The sequence below is a fragment of the Ixodes scapularis genome, unplaced genomic scaffold (genome assembly GCF_016920785.2).
Source record: "Ixodes scapularis isolate PalLabHiFi unplaced genomic scaffold, ASM1692078v2 PGA_scaffold2__306_contigs__length_199485367, whole genome shotgun sequence".
In the NCBI taxonomy this organism is placed as follows: domain Eukaryota; kingdom Metazoa; phylum Arthropoda; class Arachnida; order Ixodida; family Ixodidae; genus Ixodes; species Ixodes scapularis.
This window is the reverse complement of record NW_024609857.1, coordinates 14,592,270-14,616,262: the sequence shown is the minus strand read 5'-3', so window position 1 is coordinate 14,616,262 and position 23,993 is coordinate 14,592,270. Positions and strand designations below refer to the sequence as shown.

General features: G+C 46.0%; 1 protein-coding gene across 2 annotated transcripts in view; it reads right to left on the bottom strand.

The window, feature by feature from the left end:
• Nucleotides 1-650: 650 nt before the first annotated feature.
• The window catches only part of LOC8027820 (NAD(P) transhydrogenase, mitochondrial), a 37,816-nt gene continuing 14,473 nt past the window's right edge, over nt 651-23,993 (bottom strand). For both annotated transcript variants that reach the window (XM_040504952.2, XM_029967781.4), the window contains exons 9-16: nt 22,995-23,264; nt 19,585-19,830; nt 18,775-19,020; nt 15,540-15,728; nt 12,551-12,702; nt 7,111-7,375; nt 3,733-3,944; nt 651-1,165 (exon numbers count right to left, since the gene is read on the bottom strand). In XM_040504952.2, coding sequence (XP_040360886.1) covers nt 1,016-1,165; nt 3,733-3,944; nt 7,111-7,375; nt 12,551-12,702; nt 15,540-15,728; nt 18,775-19,020; nt 19,585-19,830; nt 22,995-23,264 — 1,730 coding nt within the window. In that variant the 3' untranslated portion in view covers nt 651-1,015. The remainder of the gene's footprint in view (nt 1,166-3,732; nt 3,945-7,110; nt 7,376-12,550; nt 12,703-15,539; nt 15,729-18,774; nt 19,021-19,584; nt 19,831-22,994; nt 23,265-23,993) is intronic.

Below are 23,993 nucleotides of genomic sequence, written 5' to 3'. Positions count from 1 at the left end.
ATTTCCACTCTAGTAGTGGCGTTACAATGGCCTGGAGGCCTCGCCAGAAATTTTTGAGGGGGAAGGAGGGGGAGAGAGCATCTGCTCGGCTCTCCGGAGTCAGAAGGGCAGAGAAGGAATGTTTCCAGATGAATCATATTCTCCACGAACTGCATCATCACAGAGAGGTGAGAGGTTTCATCACTGAATAACGGTGAAACCTTAGAGTATAACATGTAGTTTCATATGTTTAGCAAGCATAAAGAACTTCTTCAGAAAGGCACCGCCATCTTGAAATATTGTCACTTCCAGTATGGGCGAAAACATTGTTTTGCAGTTGCCATGCCAATTGAATCCATTTACGATATAAGCGTAACTGGCACCCATTCTTGTTTTGTTTCCCCTCTATTTTTTTACTATTTGCAGGTTGAAATGATTTCTTATTTTTTCGTCGCCCATACCAGATAGGTCTACCAGGTGGCTGGGGAAGAGAGCAAGCGAAAAAGGTCTATAGACCAGGCTGCAGTTCTGAAAATTCCTCATTACCAGGCTACCCTTTTAAAGCAGCATCTCTTACCAGGCGCTGGAGACCCGTTTCCCACTGCATCCAAAGCAGTTTGAGGTACACCAAGAAATGCTAGCAATACAGTCAATAATCACCGACACAGGTTTCAGTCATTGCCAAAATTGTAGAAATCTTAGTTTATTCCATACAAAAACCAAAATTATATAAACGTAGCATGACATGAAAAATGCGTTGCGGACGATACTCCAATTAAAAAAAAGGGGACATTCCAGTGAAAAAAATTCATACCGAGTGCAATCTGGCTAATGTACACGTTGATTGTTTCTTATTTGTCCCATCTGAAAAGCAACCCCAACATAAAATGGAAATCGGAGGAGTGTAATTGAGACCCATCAGTGACTTCACTCCTCAAATCGCATTGGCACGGTCACTGAAAAAAACGACGTGTGAATAACCTAATAAAATAATTCCATCGCGATGCGCAGATCTGGCGCAGAGCGCACGCTCAGATCAGGAGGCGTAGGTTTCCTGCACCTTCTGTAGGAGGGCATCGCACGTCTTCTTGGCATCTCCTAGAAGCATGCTTGTGTTTGTCTTGTAGAAGACGGGGTTATCCACTGCGGCGTAGCCCACGCCGAGACTCCTCTTCATCACAATCACCTGCAAAGGTTGGTGATGAAATGATCGTTTGCGCCTTCGAAGCTATATTTTGCGCGCAGTGTACCAGAATCCAAAAACGAGGCTTTTCGAGAGCTTCGTTTGCTAGGTATTCCTGCTAGATTCAGCTATCCTCACTAGCACCGACTATACATCAACTCAACTCTGACAAAACAGCGCAAAAGAGACAAATAAAAAAGGGAGGACCACACAGGACAGCTCTTGTTTTGTGTAGTCCTCCCCTTTTTGTCTTTGCCTGTTTCACGCTGTTTATTCACGATGAATTCGTACCAACTTGCCCAGTTGTCCATTCTACTGAACTCCGACGTCACATCACTGCGGTGAGCGGCTGTCGGCACTGCACGTCTTCAGACGCTTTGTTTTGTGTGAATTTGGCTTCCGTTCATGTGCAGTGTCCACACCTGGTGTGCGCGTATGCGGGGTTTGTTTGTAAACAGTGTGTTGGTGCAAGGTAAAACCCATTAAAACATCTGCACAAAGCAGAATTTAGATCAGGAAACGAAACTCGGCCTTCTGTTATTCAGTTGCAAACTTAAAAAAACATGAAAAAAAAAAAAAAATTTAAACAGCCTAAAATAAAGGGCATGATAAAATAAATTTAAAATGAAAAAATATTTTTACAGCTGTATTTACGGCGTGAAATGAATTTGTAGTTGGCGCTTGCAGGAGCCGCCGCCGCAAGTTACGCCGGAGCCGTTTAGCGCTGTTGCTGAAGTCCCCCAGCACCCCCACGCCGCCTCCCCCGCTGCAAGCCGAGTGTGGCGTGCCGCCGGCTGAAAACATGTTTTTTTTTTTTTTCTTTATATGTAAAAATTTTAATTTGGGGGTTTTACGTGCCAAGCCAATGAGGGGCATTTGGCACACCCAGGCGAAGGATTGAGGATTAATTTAGACCACCTGGGGATCTTTTGACGTGCAACCGAAAGTTCGGCTACACGGCGCCTTCTCCGAAATTAGCATCCGTCAGATTGCGGACAGCTCGTCCGGGATTCGAACCCGCCACATGAGGATCCGTAGGCTGGCGCTTTGCCTCTGAGCCACCGAGGCGGCTTTTCTTTATACGTGGAAAGTAATTTAAAATATTCTTTCAAATACAAAAAACAACCTTCACAAATCCTATCCAGTCGAAAAATAAAGAAATAAAAAAGTTCTGAAAAAATTTATTATCATGTGACTTATTAGTGACTCTTCTCCACGCCGCCGCCGTCAATTTCTGGCCGGCACACAGGTCTATCAAGTGGTGCTTGCGCTCTTTCGGGAGCTTCATATGGGCTCTAAAAGTTACCTATTAATCTTAGTTTTTTTTTTTTTTTTTTTTTTTTGTTGCACTTAGAACGAAGATTAAAAGGCTCGAGGCACACCTAAGCACTTCTTACAAGTTGTGAATGCAAAAGCATGCGCGCCGTTCTTCCGCTCCCGTGTTTCGTTTGCGGCATATTTACGTCGGCCTTGCGTGCACTCTCCCAGCTCTCCTCGCAGCTTTCACCTTGGAGGCTTCGTGTCACAGATGCGCTTGCGGCGCGGACACGCAGCGCCAAGGGGCGGTGGTCATTGAAACTGACACGCACGGCGGCTAATGGGAGCCTCGTCGATGCATGCCAGTCAACGGGACCGAAGGCGAAATCCATCAGCTTTACTCTGCTCCTTTGGGATCGGGGAAACTAGGTGCCGCTGTCTAGGCTTTTCGCGTGGTTTCATAGCTGGGAGCTGGCTTCACTTGGAGAAATGATTTAAGGTGCCGTTTGGTGCGCTTTAAACTTATGACGTCGGCTCGCTCCATGGGACAGTTAATGCTTTTGCATCAACTTTTTTTATAACATTTTTTTTATAACTTTCTTTTTCCATCCAGGCTGTTTAAAAAATTTTTCTTTTTCCCTTTGCGTATGGATTTGTCAGGCGCCCAAAATACCGAAACTAAGATGTGACAGGAAAATGAAAGTCCCGCCGCAAGGAGACCTCAGCCACAGTGCAAGCGGGTGGCGGGTAATCGCAAGCTGGGTGCAATACTTTTGGGTCCCATGGTTGTGACAAATGTGTGTCTCATCTTGACATCTCTTTAAACACAAAGGTTTTAGTGCCTTTTTTCCCTCATAGTATTTGTACAGTGAGTCTGAAGCAGTCAAATTCACCACCGAATCGCACAGAAAATATTTTTGCAAAATCGAATGACTCCCATGGTTCTTTTGATGATGGCAGGCTAGAAATTTAAAAGTAAATTCGTGAATTTTACGTTATTATTTAGCTAATCCTGGTGTTGCACTCGCGCCCAGACGTTGGTAACAGTTAATAACATTACACTGAAAAGGTCGCTTCTTTATTTCAGGTGCCCTCTTTTAATCCTAGTCAGACTAAAATAAATACTATATCTGACAACCAACAAAGACATACAGTCCAAGAACACATAAGCAAGGTTCTATTATAAAGGCACACTGCAGATTCATGCGAGATACAACATTCCCTAAAATGAGGTCATAAGGCATGTGGTCCCACAAGATCCCTTTTACAATTTTTGCAACAGCTGACGAGAACAAAATCAGGGCACGCCGTACCTTCTTGGAATTCCACACCTTGAGGACAGGCATGCCTGCAATGATGGAGTTGGGGTCTTCCTCGGCAGCAGAGTTGACGGTATCATTGGCACCGATCACGAGCACCAGGTCAGTCTTGGAGAAGTCATCGTTGATCTCGTCCATCTCCAGGACAATGTCGTAGGGGACTCCCGCCTCGGCCAGAAGGACATTCAGCTGGCCAGGCATACGTCCTGTTGGACAGCGAGTGAATAATGTGGGGAGGCAGAGAAGAACACAGTCTGGGTCTCTAGCCAGCAGCACAGATTGATTGATTTAATAAGTTTTAGTGGCGCAGAAGCCAAACTTGACCGAAGAGCAGCAATGACGTTACAAAGGCATTAAACAACTTTCTGCGACAGTGTTTTTGTGGTCGTAACTCAATCTATGGGCTCTAAGCATCCTAAAAACCAAACATTACATTTATGCGTGACAAATTTCTCTATTAAAACCGGTATAAAAAAGTTTATTACCTCGGAACCACCACAGACACCATAGGGTGTCTGTGGTGTCTGTCTCGTCCAATGATACCACCTGGCATTTATCTTTTGATACCAATTTTAATAGAGAAATCTGCTGCGTAATAATTTAAGGTTCAATGTTTTAGGATGCTCAGAGCACATAGATTGAGTTATGACCACACATAGACTACAGCAGAAATCATTGCTCCACCACTCCACAAGTGGTGCAGCAATCACATCACTGCTATTGAGAACTGTCCTGGTAGCAGGTTGGTTCTTCTTAGGAATTTCCAATAGAAGGCATAGTCAACAAAAGAAGCACAACTTAAGCCTCATGAAAACAAAACACTGTGCCTATTTATCTCAAGTTCCATAAGCTGAAAACAAAACAATTTCAAAATGAAATAGTATTATATAAAATAAAGCCCAATACTTACTGACCAGAGGTTTTGTTATAAGGAAATAGAAACATTTCAAGTACCTGTGTAGCAAACATAAATGCATTCCAATACTCAAGTTAACAGAGTATCTACTCTATCTGATAAAAGTATGAATGCAAAATATTGAAAATTTTATGTCATCCCTGCTCATACATGTATATGCACCTAAGACCTTACTACAACAAGCATGACTGTATTGAACAAAAAAAGCTTGTTTAAGAGTTTGATAAAAAAAAAAGTGACTGACAAAACTAGCAAGTATGACCATAAAACGGAAGCTTTTCCTCGTAAGTCAATTGTTTGGATGCATTCTAGCCCAATGGTTTAGAGTTTGCGCTGCTCAGCAGGACATTCTCACTGTTTTCATTGTCCTCCCGCCGGCTTGCTGTTTGTGTGCCAGCATGTGCATTCGCCACATACCTCATTTACAAGGAAGTTTACATTTGAAGAAACCAATTATCGCTTTTATTGTTACGTTTACGACGCAAATAAGGAGCGCAGAAGCATTCTCAGCAGAAAACAAACACCCTAAACACTGAAAAACAAAATATGCCAAATGTTTGTTTAATTTTGGAGTAAAGTGCTTATCACTTGCCCCAGAGGCTAGGTGGCAGGTGAACAGCTGCCAGCAGGCTCTTAGGTGCGTTTATATACCCCGACGCGTGACGCGGGCTGTACGTTCGCTAACCGAAGCTGCTGTGGCGTTTCTAGTTTTTTTTTTTTTTTTTTTTTTTTTGTGTTGTATTTTGTGATTTGTTATGTCGGACTATTGGTACTTGCTGCCAGAGCCCAAGCAGGAGCAATACAGCGAGAACCTGTGCGTTGACAGAGGTTGGCTCTACAAGTTACGTGTAAAGGAAACTTTGCGAGTTCAAAGTTTCCTATTTTTTTCTCCCTGCTACAGTCTCCGGTGTTAATCATCATAATTAACTATCCCCAGCCTCGCTTACACACTCCCCCACGTTTCATTAATGACACCACAGACATCGCGAATTCGCGTTCCACGGTGCGATAAGTGAGCGGGAATTCGCTATGAACTCCCCTGTCGCGGGCATGGCAGCAGAACGTGGACGCAGCGCATTCATGTTTCACAATGCGATTTTCACACAAGAACCCACTACAAACTCAGGTGTCACGAAAACCAACATCGAGCATATAGAACAAAAAGAAAAAAAAAAAACTTTGGGAACGAGTTGGGAATTTGCTTGTCGTAGACTGCAGACGCTGCAGATTCGCATGTCATGGAGCGATAAGCATGAAAGAACCAGTGGCGAACACGCCTGTCACACGCACCAGTATTGCAGATTGTGCAGTTGATGTGATTCCTGTCAGACATTGTGTGATTGATATCAGGCAGGAATCGAGAAGGAGAGAAGGAGGTGGGGGGGGTAATTTTGAAGCATTTATGTTACAGATATTCAGCCCAAAAAAAGGGGGATGCACAATATCTCGGGGGTGGGCGTTCATACGAGACTTTACAGTATACACGATTTAAAGCGTGCAGTATTTCACACTTTGCTAAAAAAACAAATGAGTAAACAACAAATTTATGTTTTAGTACTTCTGACAAAGCCACCCACGATGTCCCATTTTCGGAGATCAGACACCTACACGCCGTTGTTGGCTGAGCTGTGGCATTGACGGCACAAAGCAAAGCACCCAAACAAGTGCTTCCAAGGCACTGGCACGGAGAACAGAAATAAATGCGAGACTTTTATTGTGTTGCTCGTACTCGTCCAACAACAATAAAAGCATTTGCTTTTCCTCGGGTTTGATAGGGACGACTTACAACCAACTCGCATGGTCCTCCCTCGTGCTGCTGACGCTTGACGGCTCATCAACATGAGACCATGAAATGAAACGGAACACAGTCTTTTATCTGGCCCGGAATAAATCATGATCATTCTCCTTAGATGAAAATTGGCACTTGGTACCTGTTTTCATCAAATGAGTATCATCTGTTCTGACACTAACACAACGACATCAGTATAGTAGATATATAGTTTTGGCGCAAGATTTGCGCATTGGAGAAGGATGGCACAGCGAAAGTGGATTGGCACACAATGATGCAACGCTTCCACCCCTAAACCATGTGATCGCACGCCTCATCGACATCACGCAGCAGACAAGGGCCATATAACGCAGTGCCTGTGCAGCGCACTCGTTCGCTCGGTCTCGCCCTGGCTAGCATATGTGCTGCACAGTAAAAAAAACTAGCACAAACAACACACAGTGTGGTTTGTGCTATTGTTCCACACATTTGCGCGAAACATGGCGGGAAATATTCAGTGCTCTCTGGTCTTTGTCAGCATGATCAAGCGAACGAGTGTTTTTTTTTTTCTCATCTTAGTTTGGGTGTTTGCAGGCCTTCTAATACGAGCTTTTGATTTATCTGCTCTTCTCCCAACTCTCCTGGATCTAATAAATTAAACGAGATACCGACCTCCCCAGGAACTTACCGGCCACAGGATGGATGCCAAAGCGCACGTTCTTCCCGGCGGCCTGGAGCGTCTTGATCATCTCGGCGAGCGGGTATTGGGCCTTGGCCACGCACAGGCCATAGCCGGGCGTCACAATGATGTTCTTGGCGTCCCTGATCATGGACACTGTCTCGGCGATGTCCACTTCCGTATGGGTGCCGGTGATGGCCATTGGCTTGCCGCCGCCCGTGCTGGACGTGCCGTAGCCTCCCAGGATCACGTTGGGCAAAGACCGGTTCATGGCCTGGTCGAGTCACACACAACCGGTCGGCATAGACTCTGGCTCTAATGGCCGCCTACAGCTTCCAGCCCAACAGTACAGGGTGTCTCCCCCCAAAAAAAGTTAGTGTTTTCTTTACTGCAAAAATAAACTATGCATTGCCGAACGTTGTTCTTCTGCCCGAATGTAGCAGCTAGCGGTTCGAACCAGACGCCAAAGTCTCAGAACTGACCATTATCTTGTTCAAAAGTTGCGAGTCATTTTCGGAAAATTTCAATGGGAAAATGGCGGCCGACGGAGTCCTCAAAGACTCACGATAATGAAGGGTAAAATGTCGCATGGGATGCCTCTAACAGACTAAGCTAGGAATTCGGCTACCACACTGCAACAACAGCAAATATGGCAGTTCGTTACAACCTTTTTTTTTTACAGGTTAACACATCCAGGGCTCCCCGCATAGCTTTCGTGCCGCAACGGCCGGAACGCCGTTTGGCCTGCTCATACTGCCGTGCCCTGTACAAATTCCTCTAAGGCTAGAAAAAAAAAAAACGGGCATGACAAACATTTTTTAGGGAGAAAATCTTGACTGTTTTTTTTCTTTCTGGCTGGGATGCCAAGACACATTCCCACCCTGTGATGCGCGAGATGTCGATGTCTTCTGAACCCGCTTTTTCCTAAAAGCAGCGGAACAAGGAGTTAAATATAATGAGTTTTGTCTTAAGAAGATAGATCCTTAATAAAGCTAACATTATGTCCGTAAGTACAGCAATATTTTTCTAAGGTTCTAAACAAATGCCTATCAGCGATGTGCAACTAAGATCAAATGACCAATGATGCTACTAACAGTTGCCTATTAGATTTGCTTTCTACTAGCAATAGCTTTGCACTGCTAAGGTCCATTTCCAAAAGACTGCCCATCCTGTTTACAGACTAAATATTATTACTATGAATAGCACCAAAACACTGCCCACTCCTACAATTGTAGCCTTTTCAACCCCCCCCCTTCCCCCCACATGGGCACTGCCATCTTGGAATCACGTGATGTGGCCACAATTAGGTTGCTTCAACTTGTTGATCCAGTCTCCCCTCCGTGCTACTCTGCGCCTTGGCAGATGTGTTAAATTTGTGTTTTTCGTCACGTTTCACCAGGTTTCTTACCTTACTCCAAAAAGTGTTGTATGATACTTATACTTAGCGCGTAATTGCATTACTTAATTATGTGCACAACTTCTGCAGTTAGTTTTGTAACAAGTTTCGACTATTTTTAGCGTCGGCGTGCCAGATGCGCGTGAAGAGGCTATATGGGCACATGAATCAGCATTAGCGCTCATGCACTTTGAGTACATACATATTACTTGAAAACAGCACGAGGGTTCAAAAGTCAGTAACCTATGAGAACTCAGGTTTGCTTACTAATAGTGGCAGAACATTCACAATAGGAAGAACAAGGTAAGTATATATATGATCACGCATTTAGGATCTCAGGGAAGGTGATAAAATTACTCAGCATAAATAGCCATGCGTGTTTCCTGAAAGCATTGTGTTTTGTATTTATAATATATCGAGAACAGTTGCTTCTGATTACAGTATAAGGGAGAACTCGTGGACAAGATAGAGTACAAACGTTAAATTTGAAATTTTTTATGCTAGAAATAATAGTACGTCAACGTCAGACAATTCACTTACAATATCACCTACATCTGTTTAACGTTCTTAATCGTTTTTTTGGTAAAAAGATTTCAGTGATGCGATTGGCCTAAGCCATTTTGGAGCACCTTTTGGAGCAGCCAAAACAGTGTTTCGGAGCTAAAAAAGTGAATTTTGGAGCATATATTCTTAGAAAAAAAAATCTTTATTTTAAGTGCTGGACAAACGAAGGGCACTGTGTTGTGTTGTGACGTGTTGGGGCGGAACTCGCTGCTTGTGTTTTTGCTGCCGAGACATCCGACAAGTATACAGTGCTGTAAACGTTGCCAAAAATTCCGAAAAAAAAAAACAAAAAAAAACATTTGCTATTGTTTTACTGCTTCCCGACGTGGCAGATTTTTATAAAAAGTAAGCAAATGTAAAACAATGGATTGCAAGCGTCCCGGCTGGTGCCTCTCGTGCAATCATGTTCACATGCACATGAAGGCAACTTCGGCAGGCTTGCAGTTACACATGCTTCGTCGCGCGAGCGGAGACAACGGCTGTTCGACCGAAACCCTGCCACTCCGCTCCGTCGCCAACTGGTTCCCAAAATAGTATGCAAAATGTAACTGTCCAGCATACGACAATAAACAGTCCAGCGGCGCGTGCTTGCCAGGCCGGCAGCCGAGGTACAGGCTATACACACAGAAAAAAAGAACCTGAGCGTATCGATGCAAGACATTGCGAATCAGGCTCAAAAAGTTCTTGGGCCGCTTTGTGCAACGACTGAACTCGAGACAAACAAGCGCGCTGTGCGGGTTCAAGCTGCAGACATTGCTTTCTTTGCTTTAGCTCACTTCTCGTCATCAACTTTTTTTGTGGCAGATTTTTCCCGTACCGGGGTCCCTCTCGAAAAAAAGCTTATCGAGAGAAACCTAGGTAATCCAAACTTCGCCAAGCAGTCATTGAGTTAAAGAGGGATTTTTGTAGCAGCGTATGATTTAAACAAGAACAGGAATGTCGATGCGTTTCAGTTTAAAAAGCGCCATATCTGCAGCGACGTGGGGACGGCAACACATGACGTCGCAAAACCACGGCTACTGTGGTCGCGCGAGCGCTTCAGCTCACAAAGTAACTCGCCGCGCAAGGAACTCTCGCCGCGCGGCATGTCTGGCACTCGGCACACTAACATCGGAGCGTTTGCACAGGCCCGCGTCTATCGCTAAAAAAATATTTAAAAAAAATAAAAAAGTAAGAAAGACGCCAGACGAGATTCCCGAGACGACGAGAGCGCGAAACGCGAGACGACGGGAAAAATCATGCAAGACCGAATAGACGATTGATGCAGGGTACTTTGTGTCCGGCGGCGTCTTTTGTGCCACCAAGCTCATGCATGCTCAATTACGGTTCTCAGTTTAGTTTCGTTTTTGAAAGGCGACCAAAATTGGTCCTTTGGCGCAGGCTTGGCACAGATTAGCCACATTTTGGCGAAATGTAGCAGGATGTAGCAGGGTTAGCCCCTTGGCGCAGTTTGGCGCAATTGGCGCAGCAATCACATCACTGAGATTTGCTTGATAGGTTTATTTATGAATTCCAAGAAGCTATACCGTGCTTGGTCCCATGTCTACAGCCTTTTAATTGCCTAAATGATTTTCTTAGGATAACCACGCAGTTCATTTCAATTAATTATTTTCAACAAAAAATATTGGAGCTCCCCGCGTAAGAAACTGTCACAGACAGGTTGAAAGTGCCTGGGGTACAGAATACGTGACACCGAAAAGAATCTGTCCGCATGAAGATCGCCCGAGTGCAACGCTGTCGACGGCGAATAGGGATTTACTTTTATTAGCTGGCGACGCCGAAATCTACAAGGGGCATCGCTTCAAACCAGTAAAGAGCTTTTACATAGACTTCGACTTCATCCAAACCTTCCATATATCACTTCTTTAGCACCCATTAATTTTATTTGGCAAATTTTATGCAAGGCGGATGTTACTTATACCTTGAGAACGTCGTAAGCAAATGTCCATACAACAAATAGTCTATTTTATAAGGCCAATATTATGAAATGTTGTTAATAAGTACTTCAGTTAAAGAAATTTTCTAGTTGGCCTAAGTTGGTCTATAAAAATATTTCTCTAACTTAATTTTTTTTTTTAATAAAACAGGCCGAGACAATATTACTTGTTATATATTCTCTACTTCATTATAGGAAACTTTCCAGTGCAAAGGTCATAAAAACTTAAAACCAAACATCGAGCAGTAAACTTGTCCGGTCATTTGTTCTTCACGATTCAGTACATTGTTAATCATGTTTTCAACCTGCTTCTTCACTAAGCACTCATGCATTGTAGTTTGTTACAGTATAAGATGAGCAGCAGAATCCCTGAATTGAGCGCGAGCTATCTATCTTCGGTACCACATGGTGCACGCACAGCCAAAGCACGGCGGCAGGCAAAGAGCATGCTGGAGCGGTTGGAGGCGGAGCTGGTCCTGCACCTTATTATTTACTCATTTTTCTGGAAACTAGTGTCCGCGGGTACGGCCGTGAATGATGTCAATCCTCCCTGTGCATCAGCGTCATTTTTTCACTGCCGAACATGGTCAAAATGAACGATGGACGTAATCAGACGAATTCGGTGTTCGTGAAAGTGCTCGCAATTTAGGCTCGAAACCACTTCCTGGTTTTCCAAGTGGCTCAGTACCATTGTTTCATTCGCTGTGTGCTACAAGAAAGAAATTTGTGTCATAAAACAAGCGAAAACAGCAGGAAATAGAAACACAATCGAGCACACGTTGAAACCGAATCCAACCAAATTGAAGCAACCTTATGGCGGCGTGTGCACCAGCGCCCTCAACCCAACGGTCAGGCAACTACTCAAATGAAAAGGTCTATAGCCATGTCCAATGGGACCGTCTCCACCTGTCACACTCCCAGTAAAAGCTAACTCGTGGTGTGGAATCACTCCAAACTAGGTGGATTAAGCGAGAATTGGGGTAACAACTCACGTAATGTATTTTGGCCCCTTTACTATGCAATCCAGCAGAAATCAATGATCATAGTGCTTGAAATTCTTACAGAAAGTTAATGATGAAAAACCCGCTCCTGAGAATATTTGTAGGCAAACTTCAACAGTAAACAGTGGAAGCCCCTGGAACTGAAAATAATTTTCTAAACTCACTATAGTGTTATGCCGAAGTACTTAGAGTAATTGTTGAGGCATTGCTCCTAGACCATTTTAATTGCAAAACCAACACATGGAAAACTCTTTGGCTTGACAAAATATGTTGACATTCCCGCATCACCCATTTGCCATGTGTAGTCCCTATTTTAATTTCCTTCTCCCTGGATTTCGATTATAATGCCTACCTCATATTCAGAGACTGCTGGGTGTTTACATAACTCTCCTTACTTCAGCAATGGCACAGCCTAGTACACAAACTCCTCTTCGGCTCGGCTAGCACCGAATGGCTGCCATCAGAAAAACTGTAACCTCTATTTTCAGTTCCACAAGGAGTAATAAAATAAGCGTTAGAATTTTGGTCGGTGTCCCGCCACCGGAAACTGACCTTGCACATGATGTAGGAGAGGATGGCTCCTGAGGAGCCAATGAGAGCCCCCACAATGGTCATGAGATTGTTGTTGAGCATGAACCCTTCAGCACAGAGGGCCCAGCCGGAGTAGCTGTTGAGCACCGTGATAACCACGGGCATGTCCGCACCTGCACACGGGTCACTCACTTCAGACAACGGAACAACGCAGTACACATCCTTTGCTTTTACAAACTACTTTTATCAAAGAAAAAAAAACCAGTGAAGTAGTCAAGAAAGGAAAGTGAAAATAAAATTTACTAGAGTACCACGAGTTCATTTAGTACTTCTTGGGCAGCATGTTACGTGGGATGACACTGAGACCTATTCTGTAAGGGACAATTTTTATTTCAAGCCACAGTCTTAAAGCAGCAGCTTCGCGAAGATTACCTACAGAAGTGAAAGAATGGCTGACAAAAAGCGAGTAGCGAGGTTTCCAAAATGTTCCACATGTTCGTAGACATTGAAAAACATCCAATTGTCACACCAAAGAAAAAGAAAAGTAATCCAACAGACTCCTTTTTGCCCTTACCCAAGTGAGCCAATTGTGTCTGGGTGTCTTACCTAACCTCTGACAACAGGAAAATATTTTATAACATTTTCGGTGTTCATGTTATCAGCTATAACCTCAACAGTAGGTTTGCAGTGACCTATTTTTAAAACAACGCTAAAAACAAAACTGAAACGCAATGGGGCTCACAGTTAAGGTATCAGTGACCCGAGTGTGAGCGCAATGCAGCTCAGAGCAGGTGGAGCGAAAGCTCACGCTCGGAACCCAGGGGTCCTGGATTTAATCCCCACCCCAGCCCATTTCGATCTGAATGAGCATTGTATCCTTGCATGTTGATGTGATCATTACTAACTGATGCATGCTAAATACAAAAAGTTATCAGTTATACTCCACTAGCCAAATTAGTAGTCATGCGCAAATAGTGGATTTTGAGTTCGAAGAGGCTATGAAACCAATAATGGTTTTGAATAAATATTTTCTAATCAAAATCTAAAACTTTCTTCAAGCCTTTCAGTGCCGTTGCAACATGCTTAAACGAAAACCCAGCTAAACTCGTGAAGGAAGCTTCCGCTTGTTTTTTTATAAGCTAATTTTAATCTCACTATATTTATGAACTGTAACCTTAGGACATCTGATGCCTTGGGATGGTAAGCAAACAAAAGATTTTGCATATAATTAATTTTATAAAGATACCCCAGCTATAGACCTTTGCGAAAAGAGCTCCCTGGCCGCCACCATTTTGCGACTCGAGCGACCCCTATCAGCCAGAAATTTCTGCCACTCGCCTGAGCTGTGGAAACCCGGTCAGCGCGACTCCCCACCAGCATTGTGCATTTGGAGTTTGCTGGCTTTCCTTGAAAGTCTTTACTTTATTTGGCTGTTCAGGATGATTACATGTTTTGTGTTATCTTCCACTTCGAGAATCAGGGAACACCAGGGAACATCAGGGCTCATAGCCTGCTGGGCCTTCGCAGGAAATTAACGAAAAAAGCAAACGTCAGGCAGCCCGCGACGTGGGCCGTTCGACGTTCTTCGAGGATTATTTCCGTTGAAATAATCTCCAAAAAGCCTTCCCGGCTATGTTCCCAGTCTTGGCAAGAAATCTCTGATAGGGTCCAGGGTATAGGGACAGACTAGAAACGTTCATTCATTTGCTTTGCTGCTGTGCAAAGAGGCACCACTCTTCAAACCGTGCCCCAAGACAAGATGGATTCCGTCCGACCGTCGTGAAGTGACTATCGTTGCCACCGTATATAGGATATGCTGTGTTATTTGATACCTCAAATCCTGTTCGGATAATGCGGCACCATGGGGTACGTACGATATATGTTTGACGTTAAATTTTATGTTGTGAGCGGGAAATACCCATGCAGTTCGGCTATCCTGTGGTGTGTTCAAATATTTTCGGCAGTTAGGACCTTTGTAGATTGACATGGTGCCGTAAAAAAAATCAACATAAAATGAAACTAACATTCCAGTTGCATTTGTTCTGTCGCGCACGGACTCACCAAAACAGCTTTCATTTGTTTGTTTTCGTTCTCAAAAATAGTGCAATGCTTTCTTAAAAATATCGATATATTCGCTTCGCCATAAAACAAGAAAAAAAAAAAGTGAGGCAATTCAGTTGCCACCAGCGTCCGGAATTGCGCCTACGCAGGCTGCCACAGCCTACTGTCGAGGAAACCCACAGCCCAGCGCAGTTGGGCAACACTGATGTACACTCTCAAAACCAAAGACGCACGCTGTAAATCACTTTGTTCAAGACTGCCGCTGGAAAGGTCTATACCCAATTTAGTAAATGTGCAAATCTCACTATTGCAAAAAAGTTTTTAATCCCAAATTAAAAAAAATTGTGAATACAGGTTGTCAGGGCATCTCTGCCTAACATGTATTCTTGCATAACAGCCACAGTTTAATTTTAAAACTTTTACTGCAATGAAGATATCAACATTTACAATGTTTTTGTTTCTTTTCAAATACACCAGGCGTGTGCACGCACCATCCTGCTTTGGAAGCGCTTTTCTCCCAGGCCCGCAATTGCGACATTCAAACTTCTTCAAAGTATTGATCGCGGTGAGTTACCCCGTTCAGTGTGCTCCATCCGTGCACCGGAGCACTGCGCAGAAGCACTTGCGTCTCCACAGTGCACCAGTGCTCGGTAAGCGGCGCACTCAACAGCGCTAACCCGCAGTGATCAACACTTCGAAAAATATGAATATCGCAGTCCTACTCAAAGCGAATATCAAATAATGTATTATTCGAACGTACTATACAAAATTTTGAGTATTCACACAACAATACAAATTACTCGTCTGCAGCGGAGCCACCAGATTACCTTGATGCTGCCTAAACATCCCTACAACTGCTCTGATATGCGACACCGGTATAAACTAACTCAAGTAATAAAATTAAAAAAGTTCTCAGAGATGCCGGCGGTATTGCAGCAAGCCCACTGACCTCCGATGGCAGAAGTGAGCGTGAATCCCATGAGTGTGGACAGTGCAGCCGTGGTTCCCAGGCAGCCCAGGCCAACCGCCATGCTGTCGTCCATGAAGTAGTAGGCCATGGCACCAACGTTGGCTGCCAAGAGGCCACTGTTGAGCACGTGACGACCAGGCAGCAGCAGGGGAGCGGAACTCAGCAGGCCTGTTCCGTTCAAGACAACAAGAAAGCGAGAAGGCTAAGTCAATAGGCGTGATACCCAACTCATCAATCTCCATAGCAGTGGTTCTCAAATGGGGATTTGCGGACCCTTTGGGGTCCCTGGAGAACTTCCTGGGGTCCCTGAACCCCTCAACCTTTGGTAAAGCTGAGCAATTAAGCTTTTTATTTTATTGATGCTGGCTGTCCCACAAAGTTAATTAAACTAAACTGTTTGTGCTGAGTGAGTAGGGCTGATTATTCTTCAAATCAGAGCTTCAAAATGAGTTTGCATGCATCTTTTTTCTTTACCCTTTTGTCATTGTAATCATCTAATAACCCCTCTCCCCCTAGGTGGATGGGGGTCCCCCATAACTTTTGTCAATCCAGAAGGGGTCTTCAAAACATCAGTGGTTGAGAGTCACTGCTCCATAGAATGCCCGCATCAGAGAAGAATGCCCGCATCAGAGAAAAATGCCCAATTGCTCTGCATTTCTCACTTGCCGTGGCAAACTCTGGTATGCCAAACCAAAACGAGCAATGGGAAGTAACGGTAGATCTGTCACATTTTTCTGGTAAGTGTGTTTCTGATATTGCCGTGCGCGCAGCTGGCCAAGTAGGCAGCGCGGCTGTGGCTTAACGGTTATCATGCTTGCCTCCCACACGAAGAGCCAGGATTCAATTCCTGGCTTTTATTTATTCTTGCAATTCAGTGTTCTGGTATATTCGAGAATCTTGTTGCTTGTTCGAGGTTCGAATGTTCTATGCACCAAACCTTCTACGCCGATTGTTCCAGAAGCCCACGCATGTACAGGGTGTCACAAAAGAAAATTTACACAGTCTTTTAGTGCAAAAAATAAACTAGGCATCGCCGAACACTCATTCTCCGCCCAAAGGTAGCGCTAGAGGTCACAACCAGATGCCAAAGTTTCAGCCCGATCCGATAACTTAATCAAAAGTCATAAGTGATTTTCTGAAAATCTCAATGGGAAAATGGCGGCCGACGGAGTTTGGACATGGGGCTCTATGGCACCAAAAACCGAGAACGGGCAAAAATGGGCTTCATTTTGCCTTGGACTTGGGTTTGGGCTAGAAAAGAATAAACAGTTGTTAGTCTGCACCCATTCGTGTTCGTTGTGTTTCCCCTCATCTCAATGTAAACTCATCCTTTTCCTTTCAATTTTTGGTCACGCATTTGTTCTGTAGAACTTCGCAGCGCAGCACGTCTATCAATTCATTTTCCCATTGAAATTTTCAAAAAGTCACTTATACCTTTTGAGTAAGTTATCGGATCGGGCTGAAACTTTGGCATTTGGTTGTGACCTCGAGCTCCACCTTTGGGCGGAGAATGAGCGTTCGGCGATGCCTAGCTTATTTTTACGGTAAAAAAATGAAAGTCATTTACAACTCCCTGTAACGCCGAATTAGAGCGCAGCTCTTGAGGAGGAGGAGGGAAGGGTACTGAAGGGGGGGGGGGGTCATGTGACCTCGGGGGGTCACATGACCTTGACGATGACGATCCGATGACGTCGATGACGATGCGGATGCCAATGACGTCATCAGTGATGATGACGATGACGATGCGGATGCCGATGACGTCATCAGTGATGTCACTGATGACGTCATCAGTAATGATGACGATGACAATGAGGATGCCGATGTCACCAGGTTGCATGCAACCTGGATTGCATGCAACATGTTAAATACAACTCGTTAAATGCCAGTTGCATGCAACCAGGTTGCATGCAACTCCTGAAGGAACCCGAGGTCCTCCCGAAGGAACCCGAGGTCCTCCCGAAGGAACCCGAGGTCCTCCCGAGGTCCTCCCGAGGTCCTACCGAAGAAACCCAAGGTCCTCCCGAGGTCCTCCCGGAGGGACCCGAGGTCCTCTTGAAGGACCTCGGGTTCCTTCGGGACGACCTCGGGTTCCTTTGGGAAGACCTCGGGTCCCTTAGGAAAAATTTACCCATAATGCACCGCGCGGTTACGCCGACGGCGACGGCGCTCAAGCCGGAAACGGGCGCCTAAGAGCTGCGCTCGAAAAAGACCGTGTAAATTTTCTTTTGTGACACCCTGTACATAAACGGCTCCGCGTGCCGAGCTGCATGCCGAGCCGCGAGTGGTCTCACCCCAGAGCTTGATCCTGCTGTTTCGCCGACATCAACGCCTGCAACGCTAGAATTTCTCTATTTTGTTTTAAGCACATGTTGGCCCCATTAAACGTTTAGTTTCTTCAGACATTCGCCGCCTCATCATTTGTCATTCGTGACAATATGTTGCTACAGGTTCCATGCTGACTAGGGTGCTTTAGTACACACAAGACCGGCTCCATTGTCCAATCTCCCCACCCTATGTGATCAGAAGCACATTAAGATGACAGTTTGAGATGCACCGTCATGGCAGGACAGGGTTAATAATGGGCAGTACCTATGTGGTTCACTGGGAGTGATAATATTTATTCAGGGTCATTTGAGATGGTAGCTGTGAATAGATGAAGGGTTAGAGGTAATGCGAGGTGCATAAACTGACACAAAGAGGGGAACACAAGCACTACCACTTGCATGTGCCATGATCTTCACCCTCTGCCTCAACCACCATTCGAAAAAAAAAAAAAAAGATTCCGTTTGTATTTGTATTCCGAGACACTAGCTGCTGCTTTTGACGAAGTATCTCAAGGATATCCCATTACAAACAAATATATCTCAGTATCTGTATTTACTGTTTTGACCTGAAAATACATGTATACAGCAGTATTTGTATTCCCAAACACTTTTTGCAGTAGTCTCTACCCAGCCCTGTTTAACCCCAGCTAGCACACATCCTGTCAATAATGCCATACTTCACTCATTTATAAGGTGACAGCGTGGTGAAAGCCACATACTCACTAAATCAGTCACACTTCACATCTTTTGCCACGCAATCACGCTCCCGCTCATACCCTCAGCGAGAGAGAGCGGTCAGACGAGAGGCAGTTGACTGGTCCAGCAAGCATGTAGCACCCGACCGTCAGCTATGGGGTAAATAGAACTTTCTCCGAGGGGCCCTCACTCACCCTGCAGCTTGCCGTAGGCAACGAGGGAACCGCTGAAGGTGACTCCACCGATGTAGGTGCCCAGGAAAAGGGCGGCCTTGATGACGTTGGCAGCGTCATCCGTGGCGAAGGTAGAGTAGTCCACCATGTAGGTGGCCAGGCAGGTGAGCACGGCAGCCATGCCCACCAGGCTGTGGAAGGCCGCCACCAACTGAGGCAGGTCCGTGATCTCTATCTTCTTGGCCACCAGTAGCCCGATGCCGGCACCTGGGGTGTTGCGGGAGCACGCACAAGAACGCAGAGTAAAGTCAAATTTGGAGGCTTCAGGTGCCAAACCCAATGAGTGGTATTTGACCAATACCAGCTACAAGACAAGGCCATCGTTAGTGAATCCCTGACCCGCCCCAAACAGTAAAGGCGCCGACAAGAATGCGTCGAAAACTGGCAGACGTGTGCCTCTGGCGTCGACGCATGCTAGTGTCGCACTCGTTGCAAGACACTGCAAGGCATGCTATCAGTATCGCTGATGTGAGGTAGGCAGTGCTGCGTGGACCCACTAGTGACGACCTTTGGGGGAGCAAGGCGAAGGCCTTGTCCTCTAGGTGATATTGATCTGGCATGCCCCAGCGGAACCAGTCATTTTGACCACCCGGGGACCTTTTGATGTGCAACCATAGTTTTGGTTACGGCACATTCTCCGCAATGAGTCTACGTCAGATTGCGGGCACCTCGTCTGAAATTCGAACCTGTCAACCGGGGCTCCGCAGGCCGGCGCTTTGCCTCGGGAGCCATGGAAACGGCTGCCAAAGTGACCTCAAGAGAGAGACCCACCTCCCCCCATGCAGGCGGCCACCTGCACGGCCAGTTCGGGAGACAGGTCCAGGGAGCCGAGGGTGGCCGCAATGCCCGAGGAGACCCCGATCATGCCCAGGGCGTTGCCCAGGCGGCTGGTCTTCTGCGAAGACAGTCCCGCCAGGGCCCCCACACAGCACAGCGACGATCCCAGGTACATCATCTGCTCAAGGTCCGTGCAGCCACTGCTCACCGCAGTGCCATATGCTCCCAGGAAGGCCAGGGCTGGAAAAACATATCTCTTAGTTTGAAGATTTCTTATAATGCCACCGCAAAAATTGTAACTTCTGAACAACTGTTGTTGACAGAAATGAGACAGCACAAGTAGTTTCCTCGATTTCCCTTTCCAGTGTTTCTGCAGCCTAATACGAGTACGGGGCCTGTAAGACGTCTCCAATTGGTGTATCTAGAGTACGTCCCGCCCAGGCATCAAAAATGGACCCAAAGTGGCAACAAATGACGTTGCAAAAGCTGGAGTGTCGTGATGCCGGATGTCGCGATCCTGACTGTTCGGCGTTGAAGTACCGTGTTTACACAATTGTAAGTCGACCCCCCCCCCCCCCCCCCCCTCACTGCATGTCAGCAAAAACAACAAAAAAAAAAAATTTAGTGGCACATTTTGCAGCGGACTTATGAGAACGACAGAGCATCTCTTTCGAAAGCCCGGCCTCTAGCGCGTGCCCAATGCCTTCTGGCGTGCTCCAGCTGCGCATGCATGCACAAGGTGCATGAGATGCTCAATCGTTATCGAAGCTAGGAAGCTTGCGTTAAAGGCGGGACAACTGAAGCTGCTCCCTGTCGTTCTCACTCTGTCTGCGACAAGAGACTACTTTTCGTCTGCACTGGTGCTGTCCTTCCTGTTGTCATCGTCGTTCCTACGACCATGACAACGAATAACGGGACAAATGATATCAGGTAGGAATGCTCATAACTTTGTAGAGGCATACTGGTCATAGTCTGGCCTAAGTATACTCGCACAGACCGCCACTGATTCAGAAGCTTCCTTGTCGCAGTGAAATTGTGAGGATAAAAGGGGCTATCTCTTTCAGTCTTGCCTTCGCAAAGCTTGGCGACGTAATTGTGAGATCAAAACCACCCGCCTGATGACAGTTGAGCGCAGCTCATGGATTGGACACAAGAACTGCGTGAGCACTCGACTTCAACTCAAGCAGTGGCTCGTGTCCAGCCATTGCGGTGATGACAATAGCCAAACTCTAACAATGCCTGGAGCTCAGCACACGTTTTTACTTTGCCGACCCTAGCGTGGCTACGATTTACGTTGGCGGCATAGGATAGGCACCAAGTTATGTGGCCGCTTGTTCTGGCTCCGAGTTAGGGGGATGAAAGATGCTCATATTTCTCCAATTTTTTTGGCGACTGCCATTGCCTAGAAAGAATAAACTAGTTAGCAAAAGTATAAAAATCATTGCACAACTCCTTTAACGTCCTGCTCTGGAGGAATGCTTTCCCTTTAGCACTTGGATGCACTGCAGCGAAGCAAAATAAGCAAAATTGTGACGCTTACTTCGAGGTTGTTGCTTCACTGCAATACACAAGAGTGCGGTGAGAAGCGCACTCAACAAAGTAACTTACACACCAGAGCAGACTAGGAACATAAGAGCCACTGCAAAAATTCCAACAGTACTGTCAGTGTTTGACACTGAAAGAGAGATCAAATAGGAGAGTATGTTGTTTGCAGCTAAAACTGAAAGTTCTGAAAATTCACACAAGCCTACCATAACGATCCGCAAGTGTAGCAGGACCGGACCAGAGCTATTTTCAGTATTAATAAAGTGAAACTAAGTTTTGGCACAATGTTGGCACAAGTTCCTCTCATTTGGGCTAAATATAGCAGGATGTAGCAGTGTAAGCCCTTTGGAGCAGTTTGGCACAAATGGCACAGCAATCACATCACTGTGATTTTGGCGCAGCTGGTTAAGAATGATCTTTTTGAAGCTTCAGGAGTTCAAAGGACTGAAATGGTACTAAGGTTGAAAGCTGGGCTAGTTGGTGATCGTTGTACATAATGGAATAAAACAGCGCGAAGATAGAAATAGGAAGAGACACACCAGACAGGACAGAGCGCTGACTCGCAACTACGGCTTCTTTACTCAACGAAAAAGAGAAAGACAAAGAGAAGGAAAAAAGATAAAAATATACAGGAAAAGAAGAAGAAAAAAATGAAGAGAAAGGAGAAAAAAGACATTAGTGTACGCAATCACACGCGCACCTTTCACCCATGGTAGCAGACTACGGCACGTGCTGGACCCTCATTGTCAACTTCAGGAATTCCAGCTCCTTGCCTGACAACGCCACTGATGCTGCGCTGATACACTTTTTTCCTCTGCTCTGGATGTGGAAGGCCTCCAGCACCTCGCGTGTCACTTTGTCCCTGTGTCGTCCCAAGATGGTGGTGGCACTAAAAAACGGCTCGCACAGGCACTCTTTACAGTGAACCGATAGGTGTCCTCCCACTGTCGCTCCGAGGGAGTACCTGTGCTCGCGGAGCCTTTCATTCAGGCACCGTCCCGTTTGTCCCACGTAGGTGGAACCGCACGAGAACCGCACAGTATCCCCCTCTCGTGCGGTTCCAACTACGTGGGACAAACGGGACAGTGCCTGAATGAAAGGCTCCGCAAGCACAGGTACTCCCTCGGAGCGACAGTGGGAGGACACCTATCGGTTCACTGTAAAGAGTGCCTGTGCGAGCCGTTTTTTAATGCCACCACCATCTTGGGACGACACAGGGACAAAGTGACACGCGAGGTGCTGGAGGCCTTCCACATCCAGAGCAGAGGAAAAAAGTGTATCAGCGCAGCATCAGTGGCGTTGTCAGGCAAGGAGCTGGAATTCCTGAAGTTGACAATGAGGGTCCAGCACGTGCCGTAGTCTGCTACCATGGGTGAAAGGTGCGCGTGTGATTGCGTACACTAATGTCTTTTTTCTCCTTTTTCTTCATTTTTTTCTTCTTCTTTTCCTGTATATTTTTATCTTTTTTCCTTCTCTTTGTCTTTCTCTTTTTCGTTGAGTAAAAAAGCCGTAGTTGCGAGTCAGCGCTCTGTCCTGTCTGGTGTGTCTCTTCTTATTTCTATCTTCGCGCTGTTTTATTCCATTATGTACGACTGAAATGGTGATTGCAAAACACACCAAAGCAGACAACCAAAGCCTTGCCTTGCAAGGTTTTGGTTGTCTGTATGTTAGTATCTGTTTGTGTCCTGAAAGCAGGCAGAAAAGGCAATGGCACTACTTTCTCAGGATCCAGTGACTTGAGGCTGCGTCAGTGTTCAACTCAGACAAATTAAAAAGCCTGCAAAGTGCTCCTTTAGAATGGCAACGAAATCGCCATAAAAGGTTCGGCCAAACGACGGGAGAGACGTGGCAGCACCCACCGGGAATGGCGTAGAGGTAGTTGTGCTCGCTGGGGTCCGTGGGCCTCCGAAACATGTCCAGCATGCGCTGGGTCACCAGGAAGCCCCCGAAGATGTTGATGGAGGAGATGAAGGCGGCCGTGGCTGCCAGTCCCTGGGGCACGGTGCCCGGTACCATGCCCCCGCCCATGAGCAGGAGACCGCCCACGGCCGTGATGCCGGACACCGCATTAGTCACGGACATCAGCGGAGAGTGCAGGGCGGGGGTCACACCCCACACCGTGTGGTACCCTGCGCATTGCGTGCAAGTGCAACAGTGAGACGCCTACTTACCAACAAGCCGGCGGCGGAATCTGAGACTCGAACGATAAAGTGAGGGGGCAGATCACAAGTTCTCTCTTTGCTATAGTGTGAAATACAGCATAGGTTAAGACAGGGGTTCTCAAACTGGGTTCCGCGGAACACAGGGTCCCGCAAGCTGGTCTCATGGGTTCCGCGAGCATTAAAATTGCAGTGCCCCCCGCCCCCCTAGTTTAACCTTCTACGGACTGAGCCATGAATCAAGCTCGTGTTGCAGGCAATGCACCCTCACTTTTCGCACTAATATATTTTACATTGTGCCCCACGTTAACCCCTCTGCCTTCCCATTTTGTCTGTAGTCCTGCATTTTATGTATTTCTCTCAATGCAGTAAACTCTTGTTCACTATCTAAATGCCTTTATTGCCCCGTATTTTCGGTTACCAACAAAGGGGCGGTGGGGTTCCCAAGGGGGGTGGGGGGTTCCTTGGGACTTTTTGAGGTTTGCTGGGGTTCCCTGGCACGAAAAAGTTTGAGAACCCCTGGGCTAAGGTAAGACTAAATACATTGGGTGTCCATGATGGACCCTACTGCTGTAAAACGAGCCGGGAAATTGAGCGCCTGCACATAAAAAGTTCATATACTTTCATTGAATGTGCGTTCAGATGGTGCATCTGACCTGCTAAAACTTCATCTCCCAATAGGTGCAGCGATCAAACAAC